The following is a 17094-nucleotide window of genomic DNA, read 5'->3' as shown; positions in this document are numbered from 1 at the left end:
GAAGTGTCACTATGGGGGTGGGCTTTGAGACCCTCCTTCTAGCTGCCTATAAGACAGTCTCTCCTGGCTCCATTTGGGTCAAAATATAGAAATCTCATCCCCTCCAGCACTATGTCTGCCCGCACACTGCCATGCTTCCTACCATGATGATAATGGATTAAACCTCTGGAAGTGTAAGCCAGACCCAATTAAATGTTTTCCTTTATAAGAGTCGTCTTGGTCATGGCGTCTCTTCAACCCTAACTAAAACACCATCCAACTTGTTTTGTGACACATACAAATTATCCTGGGGCATCAAGTAGGTTAGGTTGGATGCCTATAAGCATCAATATCTTTCTGTTTGCCTCCTAGCAGTGGATTTGCAAGTGTCTGCCATCATTCCTGGGCTCTGATGATCCAACTTAGGTACTCATACTTGCCCAGCATATACTGACTGAAACATCTCTACAGCCTGTAAATTATTTAAAGTTACCTAGTTTTCAGTGATTTTAATAGTAGATAGAAAAATGGGTACTTTAACATCCTAGGAGTGCATATCAGATCTGTGCCCCCTCTCTCTACCTGGCCTACCAGAAATAAGACTCTGCCCACTTAGTAAGTAGACTTTGCAGGCACAACCTACCAAACCCTTGTCTCAGGAAGCCTCCAGAGTGCCCCCCAGTGCCCAACCTCTCCCACAACAAGCCCTAAGAAAGAGTCAGCAGAGGCCTGAGGAAAACATCCGTCTCATGATTTATTACAACACATTGTTTCAAATACAAAAGGAAGGACAGGAAAGTGCGGCCTCATGGGGCAAGATCCCAAGGGGGAAGCTGGCACCCTGGCCCTCGGGGACCGGAAGCCTTGGGCAAGGGACCTATCCTGTACTGGACAACAGGAGGGGGCCAGGTGCATTCTGGACCATTCCGGCAGTGACCAGGTAGGAGGGGTGGGAGAGCAAGAGAAAACCCTATACCCTCCACACCTTAGACAGTGGGTGAAAAGCCACCAGGAAAAGCCTGTGCTCTACCTCCCCCAACACAAAGGAGGGGGGAGCTGAGACCTCTTCCATCTTGTCTGCTCACTTTAGGGAGACCAGGGTCATGCGTAAGTGAGAACAGAGACAGACTGAGGCTAATGGGCCCCATGTGTCCAGGATGGATGCCATATCTCCATCAAGAGAGGGGAGGGACCAGACCCAAGGGGGAGCTTTAGGGTCCAATTGGTGGCCCCATACCACTGTCTCCTGGACAGCAGTAGAGTGGGGGCATGGAGGGGGAAGCCAGTGCACCCTCCACACCCAGGGTCACCTCAGAAATCCAATGACAGACAGGAGGCAAATTTACATAATTAATAATAATAATTATAATAATAATTAACCAATAATAATAAATACTTAAACCTCTAATCCATAGATTGCAAATACAACAATAGCTTATTTTCTCAGGGATCGGGATGGGTGGCATCAAGAGAACTAGGACAGGACTTTTGTTTAAGAAGGAGGGTGACAGGAACATTGGGAGCAGGTCAAAAGAAGAACAGACAGGACACAGCAAGAGAGGTGGGGTAGAAAGGGATCACCCTAGGTCTTTTCCAAGACTCTGTCCTGCCCCAGCTACCTGTTAACAAGCTCCTGGTTTCTTCCTCAAAGGACAGACCCATTCCAAGACTTGAAGACATCTGAGGGCAAAAACCTCTATTCTGCCTCAAAAGTTTGGGTCCCCAATAGTCCAAGAGGATATTCAACAAGGGTGGCTGATACTTTTCTCCTCATCCTTCTCCTAGATCGGCTCTGAGCCTAAAAAAGCCACCTTGGATGGAGGCTAGCATATCATTTGTGGAAAGGGAGCACAGAGGACTCTCTCCTGTGAAGCCCTTGTGGGGATGGGGCAGTCATGAGGACCTCCCCATCATCTGTCCTTAGGTGGGGTCTTTCTCTGCTTTGAGACAGTTCTCCTAAAGCTGAGAATTTCCACTTTCTGGAAGCCTAAGGACTTGGGAGGCGCTTTACTCCACCTGCTTCAGTGGCCCTTCAACCCGCAGGTGCACTTGAATTCCAAGTCCTACCTGTAGCAGGAAGGACGTAGAATAAAGCTTGAATCTACCCCCATTCTTACTGGGCCCAGAGCTCCCCTCTGACCAGCAGAGATAGCCCCTGCCAGCCCCAGCTAGCTTAGCTCCTTCTGCTGGCATTGGACACTGCCCCAGTACATGCTGGGGAAGTCTACTGGGCTTCCCAATGGGCAGGGGCACCTGCAAAGGAAAGAGAAATACTTTCTCTGAATGGCCTCCTGGGCCATTCTAAGGAACTGGGCCTCACTCTCACAGGAGTGAGTTCCTCCATCCTTGCCTTGGGAGCTTCCTTATCTGTCTTTCAGGAACTCTCTTGTCAAAATCTCCCTAAACACTCTGGTCTATTGGGCCCAGTGCCCACCAACACCTGCCAGGGAACAGCCCTGGGGTGAAGGGCAAAGAAGCTATCCCTATGCCACTAAGACTTGGCAATGTGAGGTGTGGGGACACTGCTGGTGAGACCTTCTGCAGGGACACTAGGGTTTCCCTCTCCCCTTACCTATGGCTTTGCTGCAGAGCCCAAGACAGAAGAAACAAGAAAGGAGAGACCAGGAGAGGAGGGAAAGAAAGGGGAGGGGTCTGCGGCTCAGTTTGTGGCAAGTAAGGGTTTGGGGTTTTGTTTTTTGTTTTTCATTTTACCCCCTTTTCTTATGTAAAAAGTGCAGGAAAGCTGGGCAGCTCTTTGAAAGGTCAGTAATGTTTCCAGAGGGGAGGGACAAGGAGGGGCCCAGGCCTGTCAACCCATCTTGGGATTGAAGGTGGCCTCATATTGCTTAGAAACCTGTTTCAGTTTAAATACCAGACAGTAAAAACAGAGCTTTAGGGCCGCCCCGCACAGTTGCCAGATCACTAGCTTAAATAAATAAAAAAATCGAAATATTTACTTCTTGATAAAAACTGCAGTAAAACCATTTACCTTTTCTGTGTGTTTTATATATAATATATATTTATACCTGGCCTGGCTGGAGCAAGGGCACAGGGACTCCTGAAGGGTCACGATACTTCAATGACCTCCACGCTGCCAGAGAAGCTGGTTTGCTTGCCCAGGGCTGCCAGCTCCTCGCCACGTGCCCGCCCCTCCACCATGCCCTCTTCGAACTCCATCTGGCAGCTGCGCCTCTTAAACTGTGCATCTGCAGCAGGTTCCTCGGCCCAGCCCGTCCGCACTTCTCGCCGCCGCAGGTCGCTGCTGCTGCTGCTGCTGCTGCTACTGCTGCTACTGCTGCTGCTGCCGCCGCCACCACCGCTGCTGCTGCCGCTACCGGGTCCAGGTGCGCCTGCGCTCGCCCGGCCAAAGGGGGAGAACACAGCGCCTGGACCCTGTGCGCCCTCGGGGCTGAAGCACCAGGGTCCGTCGGGTGACGGTGTGCCTGGAGAGTCCAGTGGCGGCGCCCAGCCCCCGGGGCCAGCCGGCTGACCAGGGCCAGGCAGCCCTGGCGCGGACAGAGCCGAGAGGCCGTGCCGCGGAGTCTGCCGGGCCGTGTCTCCAAAGTTCAGGCCCAGGCCATGCGCGGGAGAGCGGGCGGGAGAACTGCCCGGGGGACGTCGCCGGCGGGGTCGTGGACGGCACTCTGGAATGGAGTCCGGGCTGTCGGGGCTGGGCGAAGGGAGACCCAGCGTGCCCCCAGACGGGCTGTCCAGCTTGCAGAGCTTCGGGGCTTCGCCGGGGTCGGGTGGGCCGGGGAAGTCGGGCCTTCTGCTGGGTGCATAGGCCGACTTGATGTCCAGGGAGAAGGAGCGCTTGAGGCGGTTGGTGTCCTGGAGGCGGTCAGAGGAGAGATGCAGGCCACGCAGGCCCTGCTGCAGTGCGCTGGTGGCTGGAGCTGTGTTGGGGATCAGAGCATCTCCTCCAGCACTCGGGCTGCCCTCCTTGGCTGCGGTGGCTGCCTCGCTCCCGGTGGCAGCGCTCTCTGAGGTAGATGGTGGCAGCCGGGGCAGTGGGATGCCTGCTGCCGGGCCCATGAGGGGCTCGGGGGTCCCCAAGTGAGGTCCCTCACTCTGCAGTGCAGCCAGCAGCTTCAGACTCCTTTCATACTCCAGCAACTGGCCCAGGAAGTTGAAGTTGGGCGAGATGGAGGGGCGCCGATCCTTTACAAACCTAAACAAGCAAGAGACATTTCTGTCAGAACAGCCGCATACCTGATTTTTCCTCCTGTGCAGCACCCATGGCAAACCTTTAAGTACCCAAGCTCCGTGTTGGGCTCAGGCTTTCCCCCCCTGCCAGGGTAGTAATTTGTACAATCCAAGTGGGTGGAGAGAGGAAGAGAGGGCAATGCTGTTAGCCATTGGTTGTGGAGTTTCCTAGGTCCCTAGGGCTCAAGGAGGGAGAATACCTGTATGCGTCATCAGAAGACATGCCCATGGTTTTCATGATATACGCGATGGCGATGGTGGCAGAGCGAGAGATGCCAGCCAGACAGTGAACGATGACTTGGCAGCTGGACAGCTTGGCTTTATCTGGGGACAGGTGAATGGTGGGGGATCAGGTGAGGGCTAAGATTGCACCGTTCCTTCCTACCCAAGGTAGCCTCCAACCCTCCCTACGGCAGACAGTGCTGGTGACCTCTCAGAGCTGGGTGGCCCTCCCAGTCCTCCCCTCTGCCTCTGTCTAGTCTTCCCCTAGCCAGCCTCTTCCACCCTATAGAGACGGACACACCCTCCCTTCCCCTCACCAATAAACTCAATGGACTTGTCCAGCCAGGGCAGCAGCTTTTCACAGTAGTTGTCATTGATGGGGATACGCATGAAACGGCTCTCACAGATGAAATCCGGTTTAGGGCAGGAGTTGCTGGCATTGAGGACATAGCTTATTCCATTTTGGGTCATCAGATCCTGGAGGGATAGAAAGATGGGTCGGAATGGAAAAGCAGAGAAAAGCAAAGCCCCCTAGTGGGAGAAGAACCAATCCCCATTCCTCCCCTCCCCACCCCGCAGAACAGAAAGACTCTAAAGTTTTGTGATGCCCCCAAGCCTCAAATTTTGTTTAAGATCTTGCCATATGGAAAAAGACTGGGTCCAGAAAGCCCTTCTCATCCCACCCATGGAGACTACAGGATGAGTACAGGAAGGATGGCTTCTGCAAGCCACACCCACAGCCAGCATTGGGCTCCCAGGAATTTTATGGTTGCCTGGGCGGTGCCTTCATCCTTTTCCCTCCTCACCATTTTTAAAACACGGGATTCTTTCAAGCTGGCCAGGGGCCCAGTGACAGAAGCAGTTTGGCATGCAGGCTTCCAGCCCCACCGCAGAAGAGACTGGGAGCCTGCTTTTCCATCAGCCTCGCTGTGTCCCTGCCTGGACCATGCTGTAGGCCAGTGCTGTGCTCTCAGCTCGTACTCATTTTATCTTCCTCTCAGACCACCCGAGGACCTAATTCCAGAGCCATCCACCTCCTTCTCCCATCAGCAGTGTCCCCTGTGTACTCACCTTGTTCAAGACATCTTTCTGAGAGCCCAGGTAGAGGTGAGGCAGGATTCGGGTCAGGCCAACACTGGGCACAGGCAGGCAGGGCTGAGAGAGGCTCATGGATGGTAGGGTGGCAGGTTTGCCCTCACAGAGGCCAGGGAAGCAGGAGGAGAAGGTGGCAAAGCCTCCTGTGGGAGGAGACACAGAAGGCTCTTGAGGAGGCTGGCCAGCTGGGACAGGAGAGAGTTCCTCTGGGCTTAGCCACACCCTGCAGACCCCAAGCCCAGCCTGCTTCTGGCCTAGCACCTGGACTCCTGCTGCCAGGCTACTTGCTCTTCTCTGCAGCACTGGGGGTGTGCTGCTGCCCATTTAGAGCAGGCACCTACGCCCACATTCCTCCTCAAGCTAATTAGGGACTGGCTCAGGGGCATTGCTTTGATGCCCATAAATGTGGGGTCAAGGTGGCCTGTCAGCATGGCTCATGGGAGCCAGTCATGGGGATGGCCTAGACCTCATCAGGGGTCTTTTATTTCCCAGGTAAGACATGGTAAGTCCTTCTCCAGCCCCTGGCCTGGGGCCAGGCTGGCATTTAGCCTCTCTCCTTGCTGATGCAATCCTTCCCTGACTCCAGCTGGCTGGAAGCCACAGGCCTGGGCTCCAGTGCCAGGTCTGGGAGGAAAGGGCTTCTGAGGTGGGGCCTCTTTGGGCATGACATCACCCACTGGAATTGCCATAGTCCACAGGGCATTTGTGGTTCGGTCATGGCTCCAGTTTACCCAGCAGATGACAGAGAAGCAGGATTGAGCCTGCACACAGGACACACACAGCCTGCTTCCTGTGGCCATTGTCTAGATACATCCAAGATCTGGACTCCGGGCTAGGGGTAAAAAAACTTCCAGCAGGTTGAGATATCCAAGCTGGCTCCTCTGGTATGTCTGACTCAGAGGCATGCCTTGCCCCTGGCCTCAGTTTCCTTATTTTCCTGCCACACAGCATTGTTGAGAAGCTCAAAGAAAACAATTATAAAAATGTGAAAATAGACCCCAGCCACATCTAGCCTGGCTGGGGTTCATCCAGAAACTGAGCAGCCTCTATCTGGTGGCCACCAGCTCTCAGCATGGTGAGGTAAACTCAGTAGAATGGAAACTTTCTATGTCCTGCAATGACAAGCTCTGACAAGCAAGTGGCCTCAGTTTCTGGTCTCAGTCATACCCCCCACACACATACACTACTTTTTCCCTGGTCTAGAGAGAGGCAGGTACCAAGGACCCAGGGATTTGGGGGGCTATTCAAGACTATGGGGAGGATGGAAATGGGGACACCAAGGTTAAGTGAGAGAGCCTTGGCTAGTTGTTATGAGGCCTAGGAAAGGCTCTGGCCATCTGAAGCTCATTCTTCTATAGAACGTTCTCATACACTACCCCATCCACTGTGTTTGGGAGGCCAGAGACAGTGCCCCCTTTGTGATGTTTATAAGGAGACATATACAGAAACATACATTTGTTTGTGCAATGGACTTGGTACAGCTCAGGTAACTGATGGACAGGCTTGATCTATTCTCACTACAGCCACCTACCCACAAGGGTCCGGGTCATGTCAGCATCTCCAAGTCTATTGGTTGGACTACAGACACTGTCTCACAGCTGTGGCATCACTGGCCCACATTCCACAGTGACAGAACAACCCATAGGCTGCACTGCCTGCTGTCTAAAAGACTAAAGCCTCCCTTTTCCTCCACTTTTCTATAATAATGCACACTGTGATGGTTAATGTCAACTTGACAGAATCTAAAACCACTTTCCTATTGGGAAATATCTTGAGTATGCTAATCGATATAAAAGGCCCATCCTAATTGTGGGAACCATTCCCTGGGCAGGGGATCCTGGACAGTACAAAGTGCAGAAACGGAGTTGAGCAGAGGCCACCCACATGCATTCTTTTGTTCCTGATTGTGGATGTGATGTGATCAGCTACTTCAGGCTCCTGCCATCCTAACTGCCCTACCATGATGGTTGTACTCTTATTGAGTCTGAGCAACCCTTCCTCCTGAAAGTTGCATTTGACCACAGCAGCAGAAATGTAGCCAAGGCATACTGACATCTAACTTAAAGCTCTTTCTTAATAAACCCCAACTTTACTTAGGGAAAAAGGGGAGCAAAGTTTATTACCTTCCCCGAAAGCAACATGACTGTGGGGGCACTGCTTGAGTTCCTTCTCCTGATTCTCTTCACTGGCCATTCCTATCTCCTTGAGCTTCCTGTGAGCACCAGCCAGAGGGTGATATGTAAAAGCCTGGTCTGTGTTGTATTTGGCCATGAGACCAGAGAGTTCTGTGTACTCTTTGAAACCATCCCCAGTCCCTGATCAGTAGTCAGCTTCTGAAGGAGCTGGCCACTATGGTATCACTTTGAACCTGTCTCACACTGCATTGACCAGGAGGACTCCCTAGCCCAGTATTTGAACAAAGGAGAACAAGAACTTGACAGGGTAGACACCCAGAACTGCAGGGAGCTAGGTAGAGTATAACCAGATCCAAATGAACACTCTGGGAGGAGCCCAGCCCAAGGCTACCCCAGTCTCCATTTATCCTTGTTCCTTGCCCTTACCCCTAAGAGACAGGCACTTTCAGGTTTGGGGTTGTCCTGCTAGGTCCAGGAAGGGTGTAGTTCTGGAGCCCTTTGAATTTTCAGAAGAACCTTGTTCTTCCGCTCATTTCTAGGGTGGTGAGTTGGGCCCTAGAGAGGCTCCTATAGGCTTAATGGGCTTGTAAAAAGGCTCAAACTCCTCTTTCTCCCACACTAAGCCCAGAGGCTGGAGCTAGGGTACAGCTATGTGGCTTCTGGTTCCAAGAAGTCACACATGCACAATGTCATGAGTCTTACCCAGTCAGGCTTAGCATCTGTACAAACATCAGAGGTAGGGTGCATGTACCTATACACATGGCTGATACCAGAGGCTCGGGGCACATAGACACACAGATACTGGCCCAGAGTGTGGTGGGACATAACTCATATCAAAATGTATACAAAGACACTGGCCCTACCCATGATACTGAGTCTCCAAACCAGTCAGAGAAGTCAGAGTACCTCAGAATCGGTTCATCTCCCTAGCAGTTTAACTAAAGCAGTCCAGGCTCTCCCAGCCTTCTTCTCAGGTTGGGCTTGATGCCATGGTACTCATGGGATTCTGGTGCCATTGAACTGGCCTGGCCACCCACACTCACTTATTCCACTCCATATGTAGTGGGTGTGGAAGACATTCCATCAGCTACGTGCTATGCAGAGGCTACCAGCATGGGCAGAGGACATCAGCAATGGTCCCGGATTCCAGCCATCCAGAGCAGGCATGCATCCTAGAACAAGCCCACTCTAGCAGCTATTCAGGAATCTAGGCTGCCTCCCGGGGAGGTAGAGTCTACAAAAGCCCTTTCAGCCACAGCCTGAGGATGAGTGTGCCTAGTATGGTAGAGAGTGGGAGCATGAGCCATGAGTCTGTGTGTGCGTGAGTGTGTGTGTGTGTGTGTGTGTGTGTGTGTGTGTGTGTGTAGGACTTGGAGACCAGCTGGCCAGGCAGTTTTTGGAGCACAGATAGCCCAGAAAGATACTTGCTGGTCCCTCAGCTAGTGGCCATGATATAGATTAGGCTGTTGTGAGATCATCTGTGGTCAGTTCTGGGTATGACCCCTGCTGTGTTACCAGTTCTGGGATAGACTGAGGTAAAGCCTTTACTTCCTCTCCTTGAGACAGAGACAGTTTGTTTCCTGGGCCCCTGGCCCCCTGTCTACCAAAAATTTGTCTTGGAGAGCTCCTGCTCATCTACCTCTCCTGCTGTGGTAGGGAGAAGTGGGTTTTGAGAAGTACAGAAGTACTGGGATCCCCCTATGTCCCAAAAGTTTCCTCTGATACCCCTAGTCCTAGCCAGATGCATGGGGAGGGGTGCTTGGAAGAGAAGGTATCCCACAGCCCTGGCCCATCCCGGGAGATCACCTGTGAGGATGGCCACACTGTCGAAGCAGCCGTCCAGCTTGCTGAGCAGGATGGACAGGAAGCTGTCTGCTGCCAGCACGCTGGCATCCCGTGTGCTCTGGTCATACACCACCACATCCTGTGGTTCTGTGGCATCCACCTAGGGGACCATAAGGGCAGAAGTTAGGCTGCTTGGAAGAGCAAGAGAATAGGAGAGACAGGGGTCCAGTGTTATACTCCCTCCCACTTCATCTGCTAGGTGTGCAGGTAGGTGAACTTGGAGAAGCAGAAAAACCCATGGCTCCACTAACAGGCTTTGCACCAGACAGGGACTAGGGCTTGGGTTGGCTTAAGTTGTACTTCACTGGCAAAAGCACCAGAACCAGAACTGTTAAGGAGGCATGGGCGAGTTTAATGGGGCCTCAGAGAGCACATGCACACAGTCTGAGCTGGCTCCTGAGCTTCCTGGAAGGCCAGTGCTCCTCTTCTTATTTATTCTCCCCCAGCTCCTGATGGAGGAAACTGTGGTTGCAGTAGGACTCCCCTTCCCCAACACCACCAGGTCAGGAAGCGAAGCTGGAAGCTGGGGTTCCTCCTGCCCTTTTCCCCATTGTGGTGGCCTTAGGGCCAGATGTTGAGGGGATTTTGCTCAGACTGATGTCCCCGCCTCCCAAGCACACTCAGTCTTTAAGCCAGCTGAGCTGTCAACCCCAGGCTGGATGATGTCATCAGCAGCCAATAGAATTGCACTCTGGCTGGAGTCCTCGCTGGGGGTGATTAATCACTGGATTCCCTTCATTGGCACCACAGGGAGCTGGTTCTGGCCTTGGAGTGGGGGACTCCCGACAAGCGGCATCCCACCTGGGTTTTCTCATAACATAGCTTAGAGTCAGGCAGTTCAGAAGCTGAAATCCTTCTAAAGCTCCTTGACATGCCCCTCTAACCCAAAAGAGGTGGGAGAAGTTGGTACTTGGTAGCCCATCCAAGGCCACTAATGCTCCGGGATAGGCTACTCCCTACACAGATGCTGCGCTGGATAGTCTTGGGGAAGAAATCTGTCCCTTCCTCCATAAAATGATTATTCTTTCTGGAGGCCACAGAAAGCATTCTGGGTCACTGAAGACCCCCAGAGGTGGGAAGAGAAATGGGGAGGCTAGTGAAATGGTCTGCCTATTTTAATTCCCTTAGTCTTCCCCACCTGGCCTCACCACAGTGGCTAGACCCAGCTGTCCTTGTCCTCAGCATGTACCATCCCGCTGCATCTACCCTGCTCTACCTCCTGTGCAACCCCATTTCCCTGATCTATTCAGTACTTCTCCCTCTGAATCTGCCTTGTACAAGGGGAGACAAAGGGCCTCCCTAGGATTTCTAGAGGAAAGCCTACAGCACTCCCAGCTGTGACCCCAAGGAACCCAATTTGGAATTAAGAGACAAGGAAGGGAAAATGCTTGATCAGAAGACTCTTGGCACCAGGCCTAGGAGTTCCTCTGTCTCTTTCAGAGGTGGCATAATGCATGCTTGCTCGGGAACAGTCAGTCCTAGAGACATATGCAAGGGTGGGACACAGGTACCTGGCTTCGAGTAGCAGGCTGGATAAGCTCAGCAATGGTCACTTTTCCCTGCTGAAGACGCCGCTTCACCAGCTTTGAACAGCAGATATTCACAGAGCTGAGCACATGGCAGCTGTTATACTCCACGAAGGACCGACTGTCGATGACCAAAGGGCCCCCGGGCCCGCCACGCAGCAGGCTGGCCAGTTTCTTTGCATCCATCACCTTCCTCGGGAGCCGATCCCCAGCCATGGTGGGGTGGTAGGCAGTGGGGAAAGTGACCCCTGAAGTGAGGAGGGTGTGGCCTTGCAGCGTTCTGGGTACCCTAGTGCATGGTGCCAGACCTGAGGGAAAGGTGAATGGTCAGCAGACGGTGGGATCTGGGTAGCTTCAGCTGGCTTCCAGGCAGACCCTGTGTTTGGCACCTGGCATGCCCTTTGAGCCCTTCCTCCTGAATGGATGAGCCAATGCCTTACCCAGTGGGGTGAGTACACAGAAGAGACCCCTGACCACTCCCTGCTCTGCCTGGGCTCTAGTTTTAGGCGAATGACAAATGAGGACCCAAAAGTGAGTTCTGGAGTGCAGCAATACCTGTGCCTTCCTCAACCTATGTCCTGCTGATCTCTGCATTTTCCTCTTCTTAGGACCCTATGGTGCAAAGCTTGACTCTGCTCTTTTCCCAGGTAGGGGCTCTCAGACCTCCCTCCCTTTCTTGGCACAGTGCTGCATGGCTAATTCCCAGAATCTATCTCCAGAAAAGGCTCTCTAAGCTCATAATCTTGATGCTGGTGGATAGAAGAGCAGGACCAGCAGGACGGCCCACCCCAGCTCCTAGAAGCTGAAGGCCAGGTACTAGAGATCTCCTGTCTTACTCTTCCTGATGTGTGCTTCAGGCTAAGGTTGGTGCACTCTACTGAGCCCTAGAATGAAGGTTGTGGTACCTAGAATGCTTGGAACTGCTGGACCTTCTGCATGGCCCCAGAAGCTCTTGGGTAGAAGAATATGTAGAGGGACTGAAAATGGCTAGCATCAGGGGACCTAGAAGCCCTGTACTTCAGGCTTGATGACTCTCATCTGTCAGATGCTGTCTCCCCTGGAGCCGCCAGGATGCATGCAGTGTCAGGACAATGAAGCTTGAGGCAGTGGAAGGTAAAATAGCAGGTCAGGTACAATAGTCCCTTCATCTAGCCTTACAAATGTAGTGGGGTAGGAAGGAACTTAGCTCTCTAGACACTCACTTGAGCCCCTTCCAGGCCTGGCCCCTTCCCACCTATATGGAGCTACCATGCTGGTGCAAGGGCAAATTTCCAAACCTTGCCAGTGGGGGTTTTGGGGTGCTAATCCCTAACATCTATGTGTGACTCTGGCCACTTTGCAAGCCCTGGGGAGTCAGGCCTGGGCCAGTCACACTGAGGAATCTCAAAAGCAATTGACTACTTGCGCAAGGGGTCCTCTATCTGCTGAAAACATTCTGACTTAATGCTTATCTTAGATGTTCAGGGATGTTTCCCTGAGTTCTACCTCAAATCTTGCATGAGGGAACAACAGGCTAGTGGTTAGGCCAGAGGAAGGAACGGGTTTTTCTACTAGTAGAGCTGGACAATAGGACTAAAAGCCAGGGCTCTGAGAGGATCATAGTGCAGGATGCTGGAGTGCAGAAGGGCCTTTTCTGAGTCCCTTGGCCCTGTCAACCCAGTAGTGACAATGTCCACCTCCTCCCAGGTGAGCAAGATGAATTAACTGCATCAAGGGAAGCAGAGGGCTACCAGTACAGGGAGCTAGAAGGCACAGCTTCACCCTCTCTGCAGCAGCCCTGAACTACCCAGAGAGAAGTTTTGCTAGGGTTGCCTCCTCTGAAGACCCTCATCACAACCCCACGAGGGGCTGCAGCTGAGGATGGCAGGAAAGGGAGACCCAGAGGGAATGGCAGAGGAGAGGGGGTTGGTGGCAGGTGGGATGGGGACAGCTAGCGATCTATACTTAGGCCAGATACCTGTCCCTTCCTGTACCTCCAAGGGAACCCTGAGAACTGGAGCTCGGCCCTATTAGCCGCTACAGTATTGTTATTTGCAGCGGAGGGGGACTCATTAGCAAGTTAGCACCTCTGACGTTGCCATGGCAACAGCAGAGGTGCCAGGCAACGGCTGCTCCTACTGCAGCAGCCATGAAGCAAGCTGCTCTGCAGATTAGGCAGGTTTCCTCCTCTATGCTCCCACTCCTCCATGGCAGGTGCCCAGTAGCTCTGGCCTATAACTCAAAGACAGCGCCCCTTACTCCAACTCTGCCCTGCTTGGCCCTGATTCCCAGGACCTAGCCCCACACTGTAGCTCTTTGGCTCCCCATTCCTCTGAGGCCTTCTGTATATTGCACTGCAAAGATCTGGATGACCCCCCCAACCAATAGGAAATTCTGCACTTTGCTGGTCTTCAGTGGCACATCCTAACAGCACCTCTTTATACCCTCACCTCTGCTTCCTCAATGTTGGGCATCAAGCCTAGCGCTGGACAGAATTCATTGGGGCTTGAAATAGATATGTAGGGTCAGTTTTGAGAAGGTCAGCAGGGCACAGAACATATCATGCAAAATCCTAGCAAAGCTTACGTTCTCAAGCACCCCCCTTCCCAATCTTTCTCAGAGAAAACAACCATCAACCTGTTCTTCAGGAGCCTTAAATGGGGTTTCGGTTAGTCAAGATCCTTTATGCAGAGGCTGTAGGCCTTCATCAAAGGATTGTGAGCCAGGGGACAAACATACCTAAATTTAAAATCAAGAGGAAGCCTTTCCCAGGCCACACCCCTCAGGGAGATCCCAGACAGCCCCTTTGCTGAAGGCCAGGTCCAAAGCTTGGCCCCGTGGCACTGTTTTCTGGGCATAGGAACACTCCTGTTTGTACGTTGGCAGATGCATGCTTTATTGACAATCCATGTTGTCCCTGAGTGAAACTGTGTACATCTGTGTACATCTGCACATACACAGACATTACAATCTCCTGGAGTGCATAACCGAAATATACAGTTGCACACACATCCTTGCATTCTGCATACCGAAGCCCCTGGTGCCCACATAACAAGTGCCAGTCCATTACCTTTCACACTAGGGTTCCCACACCTGTTCTGGTTCCTGAACCCTTATGTGACCAATAAAAGCTCAAATCCTGAGTGGCATCCTCACTAATCTACTCCTGCTCTGTGCCTAGTGACAAGAAACTCTCTACTTCTAGAAATGGCTGCCAGGACCATTAGCCACTCTAAGACTGGGTCTCTTCTTACAATGGTCTGACCTGAGCATCCCTGCTCACAGCCAGGCAGGCTCTCAGGAAATAGAGCCAGAAATTAGGAGCCCAAGATGCTGAGATGCCAGCTTACTGTCACAATAGGCACTTCTGAAGACTGGCAGGGACCATCTCCTAGAGGAAGGGGCTCAAATGTTCCTGCATGGCAGCTGAGCCCTTGGCTTCTCTGTTCAGGCTACCTGCACCCTTATCCCTGGAGAAGGAACAGAAGCATTTTCTCCATCAGGCAAACAACCAGGCCAAAAAGAGACAGTGGAGGCCCGAGAGAGCTGTGGTCCTGAGAGGTCCAGCCAGATTCTTTGGCTAACACATTTCTTAGGATCACAGCATAACTCTCTCTTGCTGTGGATTCAGCCTCTGTCCCTGCTTCCTCTGTGAGCTGCCTATAGGACTCTCTCCAAACCCACAGCTTTACCCCACGGAAACACTGTCCAGTTGAAACTTCTCAGTATCATCCCAAGAAGAAAGATGTTGGCAGGAGTCCTATACACATTGACTTGAAGCATCTTTTTGCATCTGTTTTCAGTGCTAAGTCCCCAGAGGCATCCTCAAGTCTCCCCAAGGGCACAGGGAAGGAGGAAAAGAGAACCTGCCCAGCAACTCTCTTGAGGTCCCTAAGCTGACTGCAGCAGTCAGACATAAAGATGAACCTACAGCTCCTGGTCACATGATCTGCTTATCTGTAGCAGGTGCCTGTTAACCAAGGAGTGAATGCAACGGGGACTCTGACCTCCCAGGGCAGAGCCTGGCCCTGTAAGCTACCCTCAAGAACCCAGTACCCTAGAGGCAAACAAATATGAGGGTGGGTCTACAGATCACTAGATTCCCATTCTGAATTCATACAGTGAAAAAAGCCGTGCCCCTGACCTGAAGCACCTCCACCCCCACACCACGCTGCACAACAGAGCATTGCAGATGCCACACTGGTCCCCCACCCCCATCACTGCACCATCAAGGCCCCCAATCTCCCTGCTACAGACGCAGCACACACCCTGTCAACAAGGAGTCAGAGGCAAATTTATTCCAAGAGGTCTGATCTAGTGGAAGCTGAGCCTGTTCTCGCTCTTCCACCTGCAAGGTTTGGCACACGGATACCAGCAGATTCTGACTGGCTACTCCCTCCCAAGGTAGGCAGAGAGACCAAGGAGACAGGCTGCAGGAGGTAGCCGTGCCGGCCCCTCCCCCAACATCGCGCCTACTGCCTCTGCGTCGGGTAAGGATGTTCTTTATCCGCAGAGGCGAGTGGAACACCATGAAGTGGGGGTAACGGGACAGCCATGCGAGCCGAAGAGTGGGGGTCCTAGAGCTTCCCCCTGCAGATAAGGAGCCTACCGCAGGCCGGAGCCGACCCTCTGACATCAGAGGTTTCGCATGCCCCTGCCCGCTGCAGCCACGGACGACCTTCTCCAAATCTGGCTGCCAGCGGGGGCGCCTCGCAGGGACTCTCACGGATCTTTGCTGGATCTTAGCCCTCCCCCGCGAATCCCTAGGTCTCTTATGTATGTCCTTCCAGATAAGAAGGAATATGCAGAGAAAGACAGCTCACTGCGGGCGCGGATCTGCAGCGCGCGCTGCTCGCGGGGCAGAGCCACCTATTCCTCGGTGCCCCAAAGAGCTTCCTTCAGGACACACGCCCCCAGAAATCTCCGCACGCCCCGGGCCCACACTCGGCTTTGGACCCGACCGGTGTCAACGCCGGGCTCACCTGGCTCTCTCTTGCCTTGGGGTTGCCCCCGACGCCCGTGCCCCGCTCAGGGCGCCCGCTCTGTTCTGCCACCCATGGGCCTGTCGGGGGCCCGCGTAGCCGGGGCAAGGGCCGGAGAGGTGCGCGGGGCGCGTCGCCGCCGCCGCCGTCGTCGTCGCCGCCACCGCGGGGAGCGCTCGCTCGGGACGGAACGCGCGTACTGCGGTCGGGCACGCGCGCTCACGGCGCGCATCCCAGCCCGCGACTTGGCGGGCGCGGCCGGTGGCTCCGGCCCGGCTCAGCGTCCGGAGTCCGGCGTCCGGGTGGGGCGGGGGGTCAGCGGAGCCGGCTCGGCCACCGCGGGAGCCGCGAGTGACAGGCCCGGGGCGGAGGGCGGGGCTGCCGGTGGGGATGAGGTCATGCCGAGCGAAAAAGCCCCTGACGTCACCTGCAGCCAATCAGAGTGAGCCGCTCGGGGGCAGGTGACGTCAGCGGAGCGGGCGCTGGGTGCGGAGCCCTGGCGGCGGCCGTGGGTCTCTCTGCCACCGCCCTCCGTCCCTCGCGCCCCAAGCTTCTCGGGCATCGGTTCTTAAAGGGGCCACGCACTCTGCGGCTCCCCACCTCCGGGAAGTCTTCCCAGGCCAGGGCTCCTGGTATCCCCAAGAACCCTCAACCTCGCGGCACTATAACCCGCGCCTACTGTCCCAGTATGCAAGGGTCCTCCTCTCTCAGTTCGCCTAGATTGTAGTTGTCACGGGTTTCTCTCCTTCCCTTAGCCTTTGTTCGCGCGAGGACTCCCTCCCAGAGTGCGCCTCCTCTGCCCCAATGCGGCCCCGGCACAGGGTCACGGACAGTCGCGCCCGCAAAGGGCCTTACCTGCGGCGTCCACCGTTTGTCCTCTCCACGACCCCTGGAGGTGGAAGTCCAGCTCTCCACTTTGCGGGAGAAGCTCCTAGGCAATGTGGTTTGCCTCAAGTCACTCATACAGGGAACTCGGGGGCGGGGCTCCAGACCCACCGGTGTGCTCTCCAGGGTGGCGCTGCACCCCCTCCCACCTATGACACCCAGCTCTTGACGCTTCCAATGAAAAGCCGCCTGGAAACAGACCTCTACTTCTACCCCGATGTCTCCCCTACCCGCTGGAGA

General features: G+C 54.0%; 1 protein-coding gene across 1 annotated transcript; it reads right to left on the bottom strand.

Annotated features, from left to right (window-relative positions):
* Positions 1-731: 731 nt before the first annotated feature.
* Positions 732-16276, bottom strand: DUSP8 (dual specificity phosphatase 8). Its single transcript, XM_080912137.1, has 7 exons — positions 15970-16276; positions 10994-11316; positions 9444-9582; positions 5479-5645; positions 4725-4884; positions 4386-4509; positions 732-4150 (listed from the first exon to the last, which is right to left on the bottom strand). Exons 2-7 carry the CDS (start codon positions 11222-11224, stop codon positions 3046-3048), a joined length of 1926 nt encoding a protein of 641 aa, XP_080768263.1. The 5' UTR covers positions 11225-11316; positions 15970-16276; the 3' UTR covers positions 732-3045.
* Positions 16277-17094: the final 818 nt, after the last annotated feature.

The sequence above is a fragment of the Micromys minutus genome (assembly GCF_963924665.1).
Source record: "Micromys minutus genome assembly, chromosome: 2".
NCBI lineage: Eukaryota > Metazoa > Chordata > Mammalia > Rodentia > Muridae > Micromys > Micromys minutus.
This window is presented reverse-complemented; position numbering and strand designations above follow the sequence as displayed.